Raw genomic sequence first — 20,638 nt, 5'->3', positions numbered from 1 at the left:
GCTGCTTCATTTTAATGACTTGTGTTAAGAAAAGCAGCGATCCGTTCCGAGCTTGAACAAAACCTCGGGACACTTTCCTACTTTTAGACATCCCAGAGGGATTTCAGATGGGTCCCTCTGTGCACATTTAATGTTGACTGAGTTGTCTAGTTTGTCACAGTGATCTGGGACATTTAGGTGGTGAGCATTTTGAACCTTTTTTTAGCCTTTTTGGGTCAATGAATTTTGGATTTAATGTACCCGTCTGCTTCCAAAATATTGTTATTGTTTGTCTTGAGTCACACTTAGAACTTTGAAGACTATTACCTTTATAAATAAAGCTTTAAAGTCTTGTTTATTGTCGCCAAAAATAAATGTGTCATAACTCATCCTGCCTCAGGACCAAATACTAGCATGTGATTGCGAGTTATCAGAATTTTCACTTGCTGTTTTACTGACACATGACAGAGACAAATGAGATGATGAAGGCTCCTTCCATCTGTCTATCAGGTGCTATTGTTTTTTTCTGTAATATTAAATGGAGTGTTCGCTCTCGCTCTAGATTTCTAAATACTGGTGATGCCCTCCATCCAGTTTCTGTATGTGCGTATCCTGTGAAGGGTCATGCAGAGGTGGAGCCTATCCCAGCATGGCTGAAACATTTTTCCTGTATATCCATATTTCTTTTCTGAGGCTTCATCCTCTTGCATTCTTAAATCTTTCCAAAAGCAGAATTTGAAAAAAATCCATCAATCCCTTCTCCATACCATACCACCTTTCATTTCTGGGTAACTCCCAGCATGCACTGGGCAAAAGGCAGACAAACACTATAGGGGCAATTTAGAGTGTCCAATTCAACTGACCTGTTGTCTTTGGACCGCGAGAGCAAACTGGAGACATACAGATATGACTCAGCTCTAGAAAAATATATTAAGCCCAGACTATGCAACTGATCAGTGACCACAAGTAACAACTAGCACGAGAGCCATAAAGTCAGTGGACCATAATGTCCACACAGTTTGCTAACATTAGCCACAATAACATACTGGTCATACCAGACGCAGGACAGTAAGGCTGTAGCAGCAGACTGCCTGAGTGTATTGAAGTGAGCAATGAAGATTTTTATTGTTTATGAATTCATCATTTTTAGCTGTAAGAGGAAGACAGTGGACTCTTCTTTATAAAGTCACATAGTGATTTGAGCTACGCATTTAGACACTGATCACCTGTTGCTGAAATAGTTTTCTTAACAGTCCTGACTGTCAGTTTGTGTGAATTCAAAAGGTTTTTTTGGTGCAACAGTCTTTGACAGCCATATATATTCTTTTTCCTTTTATATACTGAATCTTCTCTGAAAATTGCAACTGGTCGAGTAGTTCAGGTTCACCCAGCAGATGCATGTTGAAATGGAGAAAATGAAACCAAACAACAAATATACAGTTTAGCTGCATGGAGGGGAGAGAAGGGAGGAACGCTGATGCAAACCACCATTCCAGCCATACAGAGTGTATGAAATCAGTGCACATAACAAGAGATGTGTGTGTACATATGAGACACAAAGCAGAGTTTCCACTGTTCTTACCTCAGGCCGTATAAGACAGTGCCATCAGGGTGCAGTCGGATCATACGGTTTTTTACCGTCACACCGTGAAGAAAAGACTTCTTGTCATTAAGGAAGTAGGTGTCAGGGAGCCAGAGCTGGTCTGCTACACGGTTGTCCAGAGTCAGGTTTAGTTTCAGCTCACCGTAGGCCAAACGCTTATCTCGCCAGCTCTGCTGGAAATACATTGTGATGGTGTAGTCCTGGGGAGAGGGAAAAACTCATATGAAGTCACAGACAAAAACAGTTCAGTGGTACAAGAAGTCATGAGCTACGGTAACTTTTCATCTTCTTATTTTCTTGCCAGCGCACAACGAAAGTAGAGTTTCAGAAATAGTGTGCATGGCTCATCAAACCAGGAGTAACGCATGAACATAAGAGTTATCATGGGCCAGAGCCATGAGCAATATATGCAAACAAAAACAAGGTGGTGTGTATGAACAGACGTGAAACTATAAATTAAAAATCCCTGTATGCAGCATTTCACCACAATGTAATTTAATGAAGGGCAAAAAGAGGAATAAGCAACTCTGATAGAGCTAAAACAGCAATAAGAGAAATGCATCTGCTCTGCGGCCACAGCAACACTGTTTTCATGCACTGAGATCATGAAAATTGTTTAGCTTTTCTATACAATCAGGAAAACTAACCTGCTCAGCATTTGTAAGACAGAACATGGGCAGCAAACCAATAAATACAGCTGTGCTAGTGCTCCTGTATAATACTGTATCTAACTGGAAAAGCGCTCAAGTGGAGATATATAGTCTGACAGCCAATGCATCATTGCCCCTCTGGTCAAAGTACTGTAGTCTACAGTCAGACCCATGAAAGATACGCATTGGCTTAATTTTCAACCTACACAGTCCAGTGATTTTAAATATCGTGTGCTTTAACAAAATTCATTTCTGTGAAAGGTGCAATTCATCTCAGATCATTTTGTAACAGTTCATATAGCGAGTGAAGCCACACTTCATGTGTTTGTGCACGATTCATGTTACATCTAGTAACCCTTCCATCCTGCTCTGTAATTAATCATACAAAGTGTTTTGTATTGAAAAGCATCACTTGTGAAGAAATGAATGAACACTCAGCTCTTAATGAGCACTTAGCCATACTGCTGATAAACAAATCAATCAGCCGTCTCAGTCATATCTGTCGTTAAAAACGCGCCATTTCAGATGCAGACTTGGTGAAAGACGCTTTAACTTGAGCGCACTGACAATAAACCTTTTGTGACGCGCACAAAAACAGCAAGAAGTTACAAAGGCTGACATTCGGTGAGAGCATTTTTTAATATCTCTCCCCTCACCCAATTAAAAAGTCACATAATATCTGTTGTCATTGAACTGTTAATGTACATTTGGATACATCATTATTTATAAGTGTTCCTGAGCTCGTGATTCAAAGACGTCCATGAGCGAAGATATCTCAAGCGAGCGTGTGAAACCAAGTCTGCTGTGGATTTGAACAGGCTGGAAATCGTTTGAACACTCCAGAGGAAGAAAGACGGTGAGAGAAGGCCACAGAAAATAGAAAAGCTGCCTCAACATATGGGAGGAGAGAGCTGCACTGTGATCTACGACGTGTGTCCACGCTGAGGGAAATGAAGAGAGCGCTAAGAGACAGAATGACGTCATCACTCAGGCGTCGGCCATATTGCCTTCCTCAGTCTGCGTCAGAGCAACTGAATATGCGCTGTCTTGCCGAGCAGCTGACGGATTACACTGTGAACAGATTACCGGCAGTACAAGACACAATGGTGAAAACCATGGCTTCATTTAATAGAGGATAAGTAAAACACTCAGATCCACCACAGATACTCTGGAGCAGGACCCTCAGCAGCCACTGTCAGTGTTCTGCTGGTGGGAAGTCAGTGAGGGATCATGTACATATTGACGCCCTGAAAACTCCCTCTGGTTGGCTGGCTGCTGGCCTGGAGGTGTGTGGTTACTGGGGAGATTAGCGTGAACCTGGTGCGCGTTACACCCTCACTGCGAGGGTCCTCAGCAGCACGGTTAGCGGCGACGAGGGCGGCAGCGTGAGGACCAATGGGACAAAATTTGGTGCGGGCAAAGAGACATGAGACGAAAAAGTCTGTAACTCACCATGTTTACTTCTGAGATGGAGTCGATGCTTGCTATGTTGATGCTCATTCCTACGATGACTGGAGGACCTGAGGGAACAAAGGAAACACTGCTGTCAAAAGAAAAATAAAGAATAATGCACCGACTGCACTTCAATAGCAATTTCATAGGCACCAAGTACATTGATGGAGTAGAGATTAATAAAAATTAATTGGATTTCTAAGATTTCTTAAACACATATTCCAGTTATAACTAACCCTCTGACAGCAGATTTAACTGGAACTTTTTTGAAGCTCAGAAGACTGGATTTCACCCATACATCAGATTGCATTATTCCTGTTAAACGACCAACATCAGGCAGAAGATCTGCATCACTGTTTCTATTACTTGTACATCGCAAATCTGTTTTCGTTGCTTAGGGCGTGTACGTAAAACAGAAAGTATAGATCGGTTGCTGTCGGAATCTTATGAAACAACACTGAGGAAATGCACTCATCCATACTAATTTCTAGGCTGGCAATTCATGTCAAGGAACAGGAAGAACAAACTGTGCCTCATTTACATGATTACAGTACATGCTGTAGACATGTAAACAGCGATGCACATCATCTCTCTTACATGTACAGCAAACACTTAGCCCACTTCAGTATTCACACAACTTGAGGTTTACAAGGATTATCCATCCACAGTGCCCATGTGGCCACAGTCACTCTGAACCGTCTGTGGCTTCAGACGGATATGCGGTCATACGATATCGTCTTCATTTTAGGGCATTTTGTAAATACTCGCAAGCAAAATGCAGACTTCACATCTGTGCGCTTACAATAAATGTAAAATAACCGCCATGATAAATGACCATGGGTGCTACAGGAGAGTGTTCCCTGAACCTCGACATCCCCGTTTAAGACACCAGCCTCCGGTTCATTCATTCTGTAGCAGTCAGCTCTCTTCGAATCCCGTTTAATTCGAACAAAGTGTGGAACATTAGCATCGCACTACAGCCACACCTCTCTGGTCAGCACAGACAGTACTGCTGAAGAGGCTGGATGCAGGGCTGCAGAGAGGCCCGGAGACCGGGTTCAGACTCGCTTGCTCTTCTTCCTTTTATCTGTTCTTTACCTTTCCGAGCAAGCAGCAAAACAAAGAAAACTGGCACCCGCCACTGGAGAAGCTGCTCCCGGAGGCACTGGATTTTGTGTGTGAACAGATTTGTTGAACTCTTTCTATATATTTATAGCCTTATAGTAGTTTCTATACATTTATAGCCTTAATGCCACCTAAACACCCTTCCCCCTCCCCTTCCTCTTCAAGCCATGTCGGCCTCACACTGCGCCAGTGAGAATGATCAGGCCACAAAATATGAATTGCTGACACAGAAAAGAGAAACAGCAGAGACAGTTCAGTGATTGGTTCATGTGGCAGTGCTGAATCAGTATATTTAAATAATGTCCCATGGTATTATAGTGGAAATGGCATTAGCATAAAGATCATAAACAACACAGAAAACAGATGCACTACAATATGTACTTTATCATGTGTGTCATTATCATACAGCCTTCGTAGGGCCCTTCTCTAGCTGCCACTCTGTTGGTCTGCGTCCCCTCACTGACTCACTGCACACGCTCAGAACAAACCAGATGACGCAATGACGAGGAACGTACTGCACAGGTTTCGTACCGTCCTGCTCACAAGCAGCTAGAAGTTGGCTGTTTGTTCTTTGCTGGATTTGTCCTTGCACATCTGTTTAAATCACTCCTTTTCACATTTCCTCCCTTCTTTAAAACTTTGCAAGGCTTCATTCTCCAGACAATCGCGTCACGCACGATGGAGCAGCCGTGAGCGAACAACATCTGTGAAGCTTTCAATGCATTCTTGAAGACCAAGTGGCACTGACATGTGATCAGTGAGCATTTATTACTTTTTTTTTGGTAATGATGTGATATAATTTGCATGTTTTATGTTAAAACAGGATAAGGTGCAGTCAGCGATGGGCCACTGTGACTCACAGAGGACAGAGTGATAATTTTCTACGCTCAACTGATGGATGGAGTTTACAAAATAGACTGAGATTTAAAAAAAAAACAAGACTTGTGTGCCTAGTTTCTCTTTGACCAGAACAGATCTACAACTTTCCCATTTTTTTCTGAATCCGCTCAAAATACAACGCTTTGAAATGCAAAAAGGATGGAAAACAGATCTTGACAGTTACTGTAGACAGCAGGAGTCATGGGGATGTTTATGGGTTGCAGACTTGCACAGTTCAGAGCCCATAAAGGTTTTTGACAATGTATTAAAATTGCTGATATAACCCTCATCTGTCCAAATACCTTCACAACCCTGAAATAAAGAGTCTGGGTGCAGGAAAAGGCTCTACGCCTATGCTTCCTTTTATTAGATGTGGCTAAAAATACGGTTCAATCAAAGCTGTCAGTCTGCACTTTACCCTCTCTAACTATAGTAATAACAGCATACACTCACAAAGTGTGTGTCTGGCTTCAGCCACTCAAAGCATGGAGCTCATTGTACGCCTTGTATGAAATAAGAAAGAAATGAGTGTTGGCATTTGACTAAAAACATTTTGTCTAAAGAAAAACAATTTCTATTGACATTAGTTTGATGATCAATTAGCCAATCGAAACTCTTGCATTGATGAGTAAAACTTGAAGCATCAAGGATTCTCTGCTCTGATTAAATACCAGAGAATCAGCATCCACACTCACCCATACGAGACTTCACCAAACTCAATGTCGATGCTACCATTTAGCTAATGCTACTGCTAATGCTAACCGCTAAGAAGGCAAATATTCATTGTTCTTTGCGTCGGAGCATTTCAGTCTATACCCACACTCCAACACAAACACAAACCAGACTTGCATGAAAGCATAAAGGGGTCCAAACACCCCCCGCAATTCCAGAACCAGAGTCTCACTGACCCAGAGCTATCATGAAGGCAACACGATCACAGAATCAGGCTTAAACAGGTAGTTTAATAGGCTGTTCGCATGCTGGGCCAGGCTTAGACGCTCTCCTGCAGGGCACATTGCCAGGATCTGATCCAACGTTGGACCACGAGGACTGTTGCACTAAAACTACGCCCAATAAATCATTTTGTGTCTTATTCCCGAGTGATGACATGTCCCTCACCTTAAGCACTGTTCTCTCAAAACTAAAAATCCGATGAATGTACACTAACATCCCCCAAATACACTTACTTCACTCTTTTCGATGCATGAATTCAGCTGAACTGGGAGCAGCCACTGCGGTGCAGGTTGCAAATATAATTGTACTGGCACATGTGCTAAACACCACCTGGGCGTGTAACGTTGCTAAATGCTTGGAAAACCATGTAGCAGCTGTGTGGTGGGCAGCTTATGCAAACGTTAAGCACAAGTTGCTGGTGTTTTGCAGAGGCTTCAGTCAAGCACAAGCTAGTTGGCTTGTTCTGAAGTTCTCGGATGGAATAGATTAGAATACAATAGAGCAGAGTATTTCTGAACAAAGTGGAAGAGCCAGCAATACCAGCTGATTTGATTGGAGTAAATGGATCATTCTGGGGTGGATGAAATATCTCAGATGGACCGTTTGGTCAAACCTTTGATAAAATTAGAAAAATATTATCATAATTGGACTTAATTTGTGGGCTCAGCACAAAACGAAACTCTTCACCATCCTGTACTACCCTGAGGTATTCGGGTCAGGAAACAGTCATCTGAAGCCTGAAGGGAGGCGGTCTTCGCTGTGCTCGTCTACGACATCACAGTTAGGAGACAGACAGAGTTTCTGGCTTAATACTTCGAGTGATGCCCCGTTGGAGTGGACCCTGACCATAATGTGTGCATCAGATAACAACACAAGCTGAGCTAGGCTGATATGAAACTGACTCAGATCCATAACCTCTGTTAAGATGTGCCCTGATTCGTCTAAAGGCCTAAAGATCCTTCCTGCGGGGCCCTTCCTGCGGGTATTGGCTAATTATGATGTTTCTCCTCAAATACCGGTGCTAAAATATTAACCAGCAAACCACTTGGCTGAAAAGGACCGTCCACCCTCTCTCTTACATTCTGTAATCCTATTTCCTTCCCCCCCACTCCTCCCACTACGCTAAATGCCCTGAAGCTTTGTCATATTCCCTGACCCATCGCTCTCGACGAAAAAGGGAAAAAGTAAAGTAGAGCCATTTTCCATCGCACTTTGTGAAGGCAACCAGTAACAGTTTCCCCCAGAGATGTCAAAGTACATTCTTTCGCTGGATGAAAACAGAAAGCACCCCCCTCCCCTCCTTCTCCCCCTCTCTCTCCCACTCTCCCTGTTTCTCTCTTTCTCCCCCTCTCCCTCTCTCTCTCCACCTCTCTCTCTTCCTCGCTCTCTCTCTCCCTCCCTCTCCCTCTCCCCTCTCTCTCTCTCTGTCCCCCCTCCCACTCTCTCTCCTTCCCTCTCTTTCCCTCTCCCTCGCTCTGCCTCTCTCTCTCTGTCCTGCTCTCTCCCCCCTCTCTCTCCTTCCCTCTCTTTCCCTCTCGCCCCCCCCCCTCTCTCACTCTCTCTCCCCCTCTCTCTCTCTCTCCCCCTCCCTCTCTCTCTCCTTCCCTCTCGCTCTTCCCCCTCTCTCTCTCGCTGGCTTTCTTTCCCTCTCTCTTTCCCTCTCACGCTCTCTCTCTCTCTCTCCCTCTCTCTCTCCCCCCACTCTCCCTCTCCCTGCATATTTTGACCCTGCTTTTGTGAAACAGAGGCACTCACTTTGTCACCACAGTTTTCTCAGAATAAAACTGTTACCTGCACGTCACAGGTTGGGGAACAGCACTCCTTAAAAAAAAAAAAAACACCTTTTCTTCTTTAAATAAGCATTTCTCTGTTGTTAACCAGCATTTCAACCATTGTCTAGAAACTGCTTGATTTTTTCCCTCCACAGAACACTAGGAACTTGTTTAAAAATAATACTAATAACTGACAAGCTAACTGATAACTGCAGTCATCTTTTGATGTGTCCTTTTGTTGGATTTCATATGAAAGGGAGGAGTGAGCGAGAGAAAGGCATCACACAGTCTCTAGGCAAATCATATTGTCCCCGAACAATTAGCACACGAGTGTGTAAACAGTTTCCAGTACTTTTCCAAGAATCCACTGAATGTGTCAAACTGCTCCCGTTGTCTGGTTTTGTACTTGGCCAATAGCACAATAGGAGCAGCTTTCAACAGACATCTGATGATGAGCTGGATTTCGATGTGATGCATTAACACAAAATACAAAAACAATATGCACTGATCTAGAGCTGTCAGACAGTTCTGCCTCCTGACTGAAGCCCGTGTGTGGCTTCCTACAAAACTGGGCTTGATGACAGCACTCACAGGGCATTTGTAAACATTTTACAAAATCAGAAGAGGTGCTCTGCGGGTGTTTTTGACCACTTGTGGCATGACAGAGTTATGATGATCTACCAGCATGTGCGTGAGAGTGTGCATGCTATTAGCACAAACTGACTGCAAAGGCTGGTAACTGTTGCTGGTGGTAATACAATGTAAGAGCACCAGTGCACCAATAATAGAGGAGGTTGACTAATGCAGGATCACTAGGCTTTGCAAACTGACACTGACAGCTATTCAGATTTGTGTAAATTTAATAGTTAATCATAAATATGGTACAACAAACAAAGGCAGCATTTTGCAGTGATTCCTTTAAATTCATTACAAGCTCTCATACCTGTTCAGTAAAGATACAGCAGCAGCCAGCAGTCGGTTAGCTTAGCTTAGCACAAAGACTGGAAACAGGGGGAGACAGCTAGCCTGGCTTTGTCTGTAGGTTAAAAAAATTTGGCTGCAGCACCTAAAGCTCACTAATTCACACCTTTTATATCTTGTTTGTATAACTGGTTCACAAACTCAGATGCAAGAAGAACAAATTAGCAGTTTTATGAGGGGTAACCTACTGGATTTTTTTTTTTTTTTTTTGGCAAGGAACAGTAACAGAAGAAGACACACAGCGCAGACCTCTGGTGTTCAACAAAAGACAATGACCAGCATTTCTATTATTATACTATTTCATGCAAAAACTATACTATTTTATAATAAATTGCTGACAGTGAGTAGAAAGACCCACTGTCAGGTGTAAAAACACAGTTAACCTCTTTCAGCCTGCTCACTCTCACAAGACTGCTGTCCCTTTCACTCCTGAACGACTGCACACATAAAATGAAAGAAAATGTCCAATTCTACAGTCCGAGTCATTTCTGTGATGACATTTTTCTAGTACACTTGTTTTGTGAGTGTTACCATGGCAACAAACTAACTTCTTAATCCACTATCCAATTGCTGTATAGGCCATGTATCAATTCATAACCCATTTATACATAAAAAAAAGGCTTTCCTTGAAGCTTTTGGCCCACAAGCATTATTAGTCACCAAGTTTAGTCAGCCAAACAGGAAACTCTCCATATGGCATTTCTGGATTGTTCTAATGCATTCAGCTGTGTGTGACAAAGGCTTTCTAAGCTTCAGCCATCATCTGGGCATATTAAGATATTCCAACACTCTTCCAAATGGCAGAATTTACTACAGCACTGGGGCTTCTGGAGTTGGACATCAAGGCAGGATTACAATTTATCCTCCAGCTTTCACTGTGGCACCAGAGGTCATTATTATTAAATCACGGTGTGAGAATTAACACTGGGAGCAAACCAATTCAGTCATGAAGCCCTTCCTTCTGGAGGACCAGGAAAACTCAGATGATGCTTTGATGTGAAAACAATGACCACCATGCTCACGCTGTTGCCATGCCAAGTTGATACTGATCATGAAGTGGAAAAGCAGATAAAGGAGGGAGATTTCCCAACTTTCTGGATGGAGCGGCAAGAAAGCAAGTTATTGACTTTCCCAAGGGTCCAGCACTACCTTTAATAAAAGCATTATTTATGATTGGATAGCAGTATTGCTGGCTTCCCTGCATATCATCACCTCACCAGATACCCTGACTATTGGAGCATTAATTATGTGCTAATGACTCTGACAGCACCTTATACCTAAACTGATGGGCCACAACATTAAAACCACCGGCCTAGCATTGTGCAGGTCCCCCTTGCGCTGGCAAGACAGCTCTGAGCCATCAGGGCATGAACTCAGGACCTCTGGGGCTGTCCTGTGGTGTCGTTGGCAGCAGATTCTTGGGTCGTGCGGGTTGTGGGATGGGGCCTCCACGGACCGGGCTTGTTCTGTCACATCCTGCGGATGCTTGATCGGATTGGGATCTAGGGAGTTTGGAGGCCGGGTCAACGCCTTAGGCTCTTTGTCCTGTTCCTTCAGCCGTTTCTGAGCAGTTGTTGCAGTGTGGCAGAGCACACTGTCCTGCTGGGGGAGGCCCCTTCCAGCAGGGAATACCGCTGCCATCGAGTGCATATGCTTGCTCTGTGACAATGTTTGGGTGGGTGGTGTGTGTCAGGGTGGCATTGCTGGTAAAACATTGCATTGTAACAAAATAATCAATGCTTTTCACTTTACCTGCTTAAATGTCGTGGCTGATCGCAGTATATTGTACTATAGCTGATCATTATATCACTGATCTAGTATGTGTGGTATAAGCTTTGGGATGTCAAAACTACCACATTTACATTACGTTGTTCCTGAATGCTGATGCCTGCCTATCATCCCCATGCGAACCATCAGTCCGTCACCCTCACAACATCTAAATAGTGTTTCTGTATCGGATGATCGGCCCGGATGTGGGAAGTATCAGCAGGGTTGGGATCTTTGCGATGTCGACAGCTGCTGTGTCGAGTTCAGATTCCCTCTGTGGGTCAAAAACCAGCAAGTCATGCATCTCACTGCACTATAATGTCTTCACTCCTTGTTGACAGTTGCCTTTTTTTAAATTTAGCCCAGCTGTCTTTTCCTTTGCTTATTATCTATGTATGCTGTCCTCTCAGCTCCAGCAATGTGTCGCCACATTCAGCTTCCAGTCTGACAGTCTTATCTAGCCTCGGGGCAGACAAGCTACACTGATGTAGTGGGCAGTGAGGCCGTCCTATTTAACGTTTTCCTTGGTAATGGCACTTCATATCAAAACAATGTAAGTTCAGTGTCAGGGAGTGCTCGTAAGATTAAAAGATCCCAAATTCAACAGGGGGCAGCGTAGATGTGCCTCTTTGGGAGCACACTGTGGAAAGATCTAACCGAACCAAACTAATTTGAGCTACCTACCACAGCTGCTGGACCTGTTAGATATGTAGATATCTAACATCTCCAAATCCTATTATATCTGTCTGTGTTGTAGACATGTGACAATCAACTTCACCCGGCCTGTAGAGTGCTGTGATGGGTTTTCTTAGTCAATAGTTAATGTAGTCAGAGAGTGACCAGCTGGATGCTTGCCAAATTAGCAAAAATCATTAACTGCCTCCATTATGGACTGTCAATGTAAGCCAAAGCTCTTTCTGTACACTTATTATTAATTCCTTAAGGAAAAATATGTGCATATGAACAGCTTTATCTTCTATCTTCTATCTCTGTTTCTACAGTCAGGACTCCATGGACAGAAAGCTTGTGTTCATGTGCTCATGGCAGAGACTGAGCTGCAGACAGAGTCAGGCCTCCCTGCTGGTATCCGCTGCTTGTGTTTGGCAAATTTGGAATTCGGCAAACCCCATAAAGGTATTACATGTGTGCTGCCCTTGTTATATGTCCTAATATAACTTAGCAGTACGCTAAACACCTTCTGTTCATCAAAACTCTGAAGACAATGATGTGTTGGTCCACAGGTTTATTGATTTGAGAAGGTGTGAAACTGAGAACAAATAAAAGAAACATGCTTAGACTTCTTATTCTCTTTTACATGTTTTTAACATTGCATGCAGAAATTAAATTACTGTTTTTTTTATCAGAAATCAAACTATTTCCTTTTAAACATCACATTCACTTAAAACTTAAATAATAAGTTGTAACAGACCACAAGAACACCTGAAAATATAACATACCGACGATGCTTCGTATGGCATGAAATGTGAGCGGATGTTTTAAGATGGAAACAGGCTGCTGGATGAACACTTCTCCTATCACCATGTGCTTACACTTCCCTATTTACTTTTTCTCTTAAAGGGACAGTGTCCTCACACAAAACAACACATTCACAGAACACTACTAAATAAAACCAGTAACAGAACACTCCCCGCCTGGCGGGATTAAACCGCCACTAACAAACTGTCTGTAGAAGCCATCATGGGCTTTTCTCAGGATCTAGCAGCAAGACTGTCTCAGTGACAGGCCGCAGAAACAACTTAGTCCCGTCTTTCCTGGAAACTTTGATCTCCACCTTGCGTACTCTGCCGTCTTTGCTCGGAAAGACTTTGGTAATCAGTCCCAGAGGCCATTCATTCCTCTTTCGTAGGTCGTCCTTTAGAAGCACAATGCTTCCTGGCTGAAGGTCAGGCTGGGACGTTTGCCACTTCCTACGTGGCTGAAGTGATGAGAGGTATTGTTTCTTCCACCTGTCCCAGAAGGTTTGAGCTAAATGTTGGACTTGGCGCCATTGATGCTTGTGAAGGTCTTTAACCCAGTCACCAACTGGAGCAGAAGATGAACTCACTTTCTGAGTGAGCAGGGTTGCTGGTGTCAGTATGAATGGGTTGTCTGGATCAGTCGACACTGGTACTAGAGGTCTGGCATTGATGATGGCAGCCACCTCTGCCATCAGTGTGGAGAGTGCTTCGTGTGTTAGCTTTGATGTTCCAAGCTGCTGCATCATTGAGTCCAAGATCCTTCTTGCCACACCAATCGTTCTCTCCCATGAACCCCCCATGTGAGAGGCATAAGGAGGGTTGAATATCCACTTACAGTCTTGGTCGAGCAGAAATTTCTCCACCGAAGAGTTATCAATATTAGAAGGAATCTTGAGCTCCTTGCATGCACTGACGAAGTTGGTTCCTCGATCAGAACGGATGAGTTTGACTGGGCCCCGGATAGCAAGGAACCGCCGTAAGGCATTTATAAAACTCGACGTATCGAGAGACTCGATGAGTTCTATATGGACGGCCCTTACACTCATACAAGTGAACAACACCGCCCACCGTTTGCTTTGAGCAAGGCCACCTCTGGTTCGGCGTGAAGACACAGTCCATGGGCCAAAAACATCCAAGCCAACATTGGTAAACGGAGGTTCAGTTGAAAGGCGATCCGCTGGAAGATCAGCCATCTTTTGTGTAAGAGGTGTGCCTCGAAGTTTCCGGCACTTGACACAGTTGTAGATCACACTGCTTACTCGCCTTTTTCCTCCGATGATCCAGAAGCCTGCAGTGCGTATGGCACCCTCAGTGAACAGTCGTCCCTGGTGTTGTATTTTCTGGTGGTAGTGCCTGACCAGAAGTGTCGCTATATGGTGCTTGCCAGGGATGATGACAGGGTTTTTCTCTTCTGACTGCAGTTCAGCTTCTCTGATACGACCCCCGACTCTTAAGAGGCCGTTGACGTCAATGAAGGGATCTAAAGCTTTGAGAGAACTGTCTTTAGGAAGTTTTTGCCCCTTTCTTAAACAGGCGTACTCTCGTGCGTATGTCTCCTCTTGAACTGCACGAATGATTGATCCCCTAGCACTTGAGAGTTCCTCAACTGAGACTGCTGTTTGGCAGTGATGCCAGCCTTTGCAGCTACCAACTTGGGTTGCAGGAGTCTTCTGGAAGAGACAAGCAATATGAATGAGGCGAGCAATGGCATGAACTAATGATTTCCAGTTAGAGAACTTGGAGAAGCGCTGAGACCCTAGTTCATTGCTCGATGTGGTCGTTTTCATCGTGGAGATGAGAGGGCGTATCTCTGCATCTGAAGAGGGGTTCACTAGCTCGAAGCTGCACTCCTCCTCGTCGGTTTGCTGACTTTGTTTGAGGAACGGTGGGCCGCAAAGCCAGTTGGTGCTTGAGAGATGAGCAGCGGAGACAGACCTTGTGGCAATGTCAGCAGGATTTATGTCTGTTGCTACGTACTTCCATTGCTCCGGAGAAGAGAAACTCCTTATCCGTAGAACACGATTGCTGACGTAGACGTAGAAGCGTCTGGCATCATTGCTGATGTAGCCTAAGACCACCTTACTGTCGCTATAAAACACAATGTCGTCTACCCTCATGTCGATCTCTGAGGTAATAAGCTCAGCAAGTTCCACCGCTAACACTGCAGCACAAAGCTCAAGTCTTGGAACTGTGTGCTCAGGGATGGGAGTGAGCTTAGCTTTGCCCATGACGAAACCCACATGGACGGTTCCATTTCTTTCTGTGAGCTTGAGGTAGGCGACGGAAGCAATTGCCTTTGTTGATGCGTCACAAAACACAATTAGCTCTCTCCGTGACGCTTCTGCCGGAGAAACTTCTGTGTAAGATCTTGAAACTTGGAAACTACAGAGATCTTTCAATGACAATTGCCATTTGATCCACGTCTCTTCCATCTCTTGAGGAAGGGGAGAATCCCAGTCACCATTATTCTTTGTGAGCTCTCGCAGGATGGCTTTTCCTTGAATGGTGACTGGGGCGGCGAATCCCAGAGGATCGTAAATGGAATTCACTGTCGACAGGACGCCTCGATGTGTGAAAGGTTTCTCTTCATCAGAAATCTTGAAGGTGAAGGCGTCTGACATAAGGTCCCAGTTGAGACCCAGACTACGCTGCATGGGAAGTGTATCAGAGCCTAAGTCCAGGTCTTTGAAGTCGTTAGCGTGGTCTTGTGAAGGGAAAGCTTCCATAACTTCTCTTTTGTTTGAGGCGATTTTGTGGAGACGTAGGTTGGAGCCTGACAACACATCTTGCGTCCTCTTGAGTAGGTCCACCGCTGCTTCAACTGTTGGGAGAGACTTTAAGCCGTCATCCACGTAAAAGTCGCGGTTCACAAACTGCTTGACATCAGGTTCTGCATCGCGCACGGACTGCCTTAAACAGTATATGGCTACTGCTGGTGAGGGACAATTCCCGAAGACATGGACCCTCATGCGGTATTCAATGATGTCTTTCGATGGGTCATTATCTCTGAACCACAAAAACCTCAGAAAATTGCGATCTTCTTCTCTCACAAGGAAGCAGTGATACATCTGTTGGATGTCTGCTGTTATAGCCACGGCTTCCTTGCGGAATCTGATGAGCACCCCGAGCAGAGTATTGTTGAGGTCGGGTCCCGTTAACAGTACATCGTTCAGTGACACTCCGCAGTGCTGAGCACTGGAGTCAAACACTACTCGGATGCTAGCTGGTTTTCTAGGATGATATACACCGAAGGAAGGCAAATACCATCTCTCTTCGTCACTATGAAGTGGAGATGCCACTTCGGCGTGGTTGTTCTGGAACACTTTCTCCATAAAGGTGAAAAAGTGCTCCTTCATTACTGGCTTCCTCTCAAGGCTGCGTCTCAGCGATGACAGCCGATTCAGGGCTTGGACCTTGTTATCTGGGAGCCGAGGCCTAGGTGTTCTGAATGGCAGTGGAGCTATCCAGCTATTGCTCTCATCCTTTTTTAAACCTTGCTCCATTATTCGCAGGAATGAGATATCGTCGATAGATGGAGCCACTTTGTTATCTTCATTGGTCTGCTGAAACACTGTGCAGCCTAACTCCTCAACGCTTTTATTCCACTTGAACCTTTCCGTAGTGTGCACTTTGGTGTGGTCTGGACGTTGGAACTGATTGTGTCTCTCCTTCACACGGAAGACGTTTGGACATGGCTCAAAGATGGAGGGGCGTTTCTGTTCTGTAGTGCTAGTGTAGAGTGTATTCACTGTAGTGGCTTTGTGAACACCTCCGCTGCACACATTTCCAATTATCACCCACCCCAGGTCCAGTTTTTGGGCGTAGGGTGCATCACGTGGGCCATTTACCTGCTTGCGCACTTTGTGGACCGAAATGATGTCTCGCCCTAGGAGAAGCACGATGGGAGCGCTTGGATCGAGCTCTGGGATGAGGTGAGCCACTGATTGAAGGTGAGGGTAATTAGCAGCAGCACTCGGTGTAGGGATCTCCATTCTGTTGTTAGGAATATCATTGCATTCCAAAAGACTTGGTAAGGGGAGATTAACTTTTCCATCCATCGACTCAATGTGGAAGCCTGAAATTCTTCGTCCTGTACTTTCTGTCAGTCCAGAGCAGGTCCGGAGAGAGTATGAAGAGGTAGGGCCTTGAACATTGAAGACATCGAAGAGCTCGGAACGAGCTAGAGATTTGTTACTGTGCTCGTCGATGATTGCATAGACTTTCACCGCTCTATTGCGCTGGCCTGCAGGGTGAACGTTGACAAGGCAAATCTTTGAGCATGATCTGTCCTTCTGATCACCACCACAGACTTTGGTGCAGCTGGTTGTGATTTCTGAAGATGGTGTGGAGTCTTGCTCCCCGCCATGCTCTGCAAAGGAGGGTGGCTCTTTAATCCACGGTGCTGGTCCAGGGTGGAGGGCAGAGATATGCCTTTCACTCTTACACTCAAGGCACGTTGTTGCATATTTACAATCCTTAGCTAAATGTTGTGTGGATGAGCAACATTTAAAGCAAATCCCATTCTCCTTCAGGTATGCTTTACGTTCCTCTAAAGTCTTTTCACGAAAAGCCCGACACTTCCGGAGCAGATGAGGCTTTTTATGGATTGGGCACTGTTTCTCGGAATCATCGAGCCTAACATCAGGCCTGTCTGTGACAAGAGGAGCTGAAGGAAGAACGTCTGTCTTGTGTACGGAGATTTCTCTTTGTCTATTTAGTTTCCATGCAGGCTTGTCTCCTTTTGGAGGGGCATCTGCTTGGCCAGTGAACTTGAAGCTTGGATCGTTGCGTGTTATAGCTTGTTGCCTAATGAAGTCGACAAAGACTCCAAAGGGAGGGAAAGAGACTTGGAACTGAAGTTTATAGTTGGACCCGAGAGAAAGCCACTTTTCCTGCAAGTTGAATGGCAACTTTTGGACTAATGGATTTATTCCCCGTGATGTGTCTAGGTATTGCAGGCCTGGGAGATCTCCATCTGCCTTTGCTGCTTCCAATTCCATAAGGAGATCACTGAACTCGTGGAGTTTCAAATAGTCTCTGTTGGAGATTTTTGGAAAGCTATTGATGCGTTGGAAAAGTGCATCTTCGATCACTTCAGGGGCTCCATAAAACGTATCCAGTCTATCCCATATCATTCTGAGTCCTCTCTCTGGAAAGTTAACATGAACTGACCTGATGCGTTTGGCGTGCTCAGTGGACTCTCTCCCCAGCCACTTGACCAACAAGTCCATTTCCTCACTGGGAGTCAAATCTAGACCTCTGACTGTATTTCCGAAGGACCGTTTCCAAGCTTTGTAGCTATATGGTTGGTCGTTGAATTGGATCAAGCCTGTAGTGACTAGCTCTCGTCGAGCCAAGTATCTGACAAAGTCGTTCATGTTCGCCTGATCCTGATGAACATGGTGAGATGTGTGGCTGGGCGTAGAGGATAGAGGAGGACCGTAACTTGGTCCGAGCGTGCGACTGCCATCTTGCATGCTACTGGAATAGTGATGCGTATCCGGAGAAGGCTGTAGTTGTTGAGCAATTACTTTTTGGTTAGGAGTTGCAGAGAAAGAGTCAGCACCGACTTGGCTATGCTCTGTTTGGCTGTGTGTAGTTATGATTGGGTACGCAGATGCTTGCTCTGCAGGCGGCTGTTCATTCTTATCTTGATAGAGCCGTTGAGGTTCTGGTGCAAACTGTACTCTGTTTTCCTCTTTGGCCTGTTCAGCGACGTATTTCTTGGTACGCTCCATAGGATCGAGAGGAGCGGCAAACAATTGTGTGCAGGGCTTAGAGCTACTTCGGTTGCTACCTTCAGCAGCTGCCTCTAAGACCTCGGCTTCGGCCTCAGCTGCGGCTGATTCTTGCTCTAATGATAGCATGTTCATCGTTGCTTCTAGTTGCGCCTTTTCGACCTGTAAGGCCAACTCCTTCTTAGCAAAAGGTAAACGTGCTTTGGCTGCCTCTGCTTTTGCACGGGCCTTTGCAGCAGCGGCTCCAGTGGAAGAGGCATTTGTCCGTTTTGAAGACCATGAGGCAGATGACCTCGTGTGTAGTGTATTTTCCATTTTCTGTTTCCAGTGTAAACTGCTTTATCTTCTGCGCTGAAGGCGTCGTTTCACTGTGCTGCCCTTGTTATATGTCCTAATATAACTTAGCAGTACGCTAAACACCTTCTGTTCATCAAAACTCTGAAGACAATGATGTGTTGGTCCACAGGTTTATTGATTTGAGAAGGTGTGAAACTGAGAACAAATAAAAGAAACATGCTTAGACTTCTTATTCTCTTTTACATGTTTTTAACATTGCATGCAGAAATTAAATTACTGTTTTTTTTATCAGAAATCAAACTATTTCCTTTTAAACATCACATTCACTTAAAACTTAAATAATAAGTTGTAACAGACCACAAGAACACCTGAAAATATAACATACCGACGATGCTTCGTATGGCATGAAATGTGAGCGGATGTTTTAAGATGGAAACAGGCTGCTGGATGAACACTTCTCCTATCACCATGTGCTTACACTTCCCTATTTACTTTTTCTCTTAAAGGGACAGTGTCCTCACACAAAACAACACATTCACAGAACACTACTAAATAAAACCAGTAACAGAACAACATGAGTGGTTTCCTGGACTATGAACATTAATGATAGATAGATATTGTGGTGATTGTCAGCACACCCTTCATCCTCATGGCATGTCTGCAAAGAACTGCACTGCAGAAGCAACAATTAAAAAATACGAATGAAAGGCTTAATTAGTTTGCATGCATGAATGAATGAACAATGCAACCACAAGAGGGCGACATAATGATATTCCCCCACTATCTCCACTGCTTAGAAATTGGATATTTTAATAAATGGAGCATCATAAATTACCAGCAAACAGGTGCTGAGATTAGGGACCGAGTTAACTCTTTTGGCATATCTGGGTTGGTTCTGTACTTGTGCCAAGAAAAATGAGTTTTCAGCAGATGAGAAGACGTCTCGTTGCACCTCATCTGGCATCAGTGCATGATGAAATCTGATTAAAGAGGGTCATTGGAGAAGCTAGATATGATTTTGTGTGGTTTGCATAGGGAGGAGTCGCTTTACCCCAGCATCAATGTTTACGAGTGAAACCTTCCATGATGTTTACATTTCATAGAAATATGGAGCATTTGAACATTCAGTATGCTCCAGATGTCAGTCCACAGCATAAAGCACATCAAACTACATTTAAATCGAGGAGAGCGTTGTTATGTTATTCCACAGATCGTGTCAGTTGTAAAACCTGTCAGTTCTGAAAACAAATTTGCTGGACAGCAAAGAAATCACCACTCTGCCTCTGCCTCTATATATATATATATATATATATTTTAAAAAAAACCTCTGATAATCAACCCATTGCCTAGCAACAGAGGGTTCCATAGCAACTGTGCAGCATTTTCCCTACAGTGTTGCAAGAGAAGCATGATGATTTATCCAGTCGAGTCTGTGTTTGCTTTTGTTTTCAATGGCTACTTCTCTCATGAAGCCCTTTTCTCCACAAAAAAAAATCAACCAATAGAAGAATATATTACGTCGCACAGAATTCTTCCCCCCTCTTTTAATACGGTGGCCTCATCAATTATTTCCATTTTCCTGCAATATAGAAAAGGCACCGTTGCTTCCCAAAGCATCGGGCGTCTTTGATAGGCATCGACTGTGACCAAATGCGCAACATCTAAAAAGTAACATTGACACCTTAAAATTCAATTATTCAACACAGTGTTTATGGCAGGTCGACTGAATGCAGCTCCGTTATTGCACCAGTGTTCATGTTGTGTTCACTATAACTGCAGTGGATGTGATCACGCTGGAACATCAGTTCCTGGCTGTGATGAATTTATCATAAAGTTGCTTGAATTTTTTCAATTGAGCTCCGTGTGAATGTGAAAAGCCTGAGATCTGAGGATCATTGTGTGTGTCATGTGTGAGCCGCACAGCCGAACTCTGACACTCTTAACACCCTTACCATTCACTTAT

The 20,638-nt window shown here is 44.3% G+C and overlaps 1 protein-coding gene across 1 annotated transcript in view; it reads right to left on the bottom strand.

Moving 5' to 3' along the window:
* Nucleotides 1–20,638, bottom strand: part of gabrb4 (gamma-aminobutyric acid type A receptor subunit beta4) — a 53,186-nt gene that overhangs the window by 14,541 nt on the left and 18,007 nt on the right. The window contains exons 2-3 of the mRNA XM_041951981.1: nucleotides 3,685–3,752; nucleotides 1,562–1,782 (exon numbers count right to left, since the gene is read on the bottom strand). Coding sequence (XP_041807915.1) covers nucleotides 1,562–1,782; nucleotides 3,685–3,752 — 289 coding nt within the window. The remainder of the gene's footprint in view (nucleotides 1–1,561; nucleotides 1,783–3,684; nucleotides 3,753–20,638) is intronic.

The sequence above is a fragment of the Chelmon rostratus genome, chromosome 14 (genome assembly GCF_017976325.1).
Source record: "Chelmon rostratus isolate fCheRos1 chromosome 14, fCheRos1.pri, whole genome shotgun sequence".
Taxonomy (NCBI): Eukaryota; Metazoa; Chordata; class Actinopteri; order Chaetodontiformes; family Chaetodontidae; genus Chelmon; species Chelmon rostratus.
This window is presented reverse-complemented; position numbering and strand designations above follow the sequence as displayed.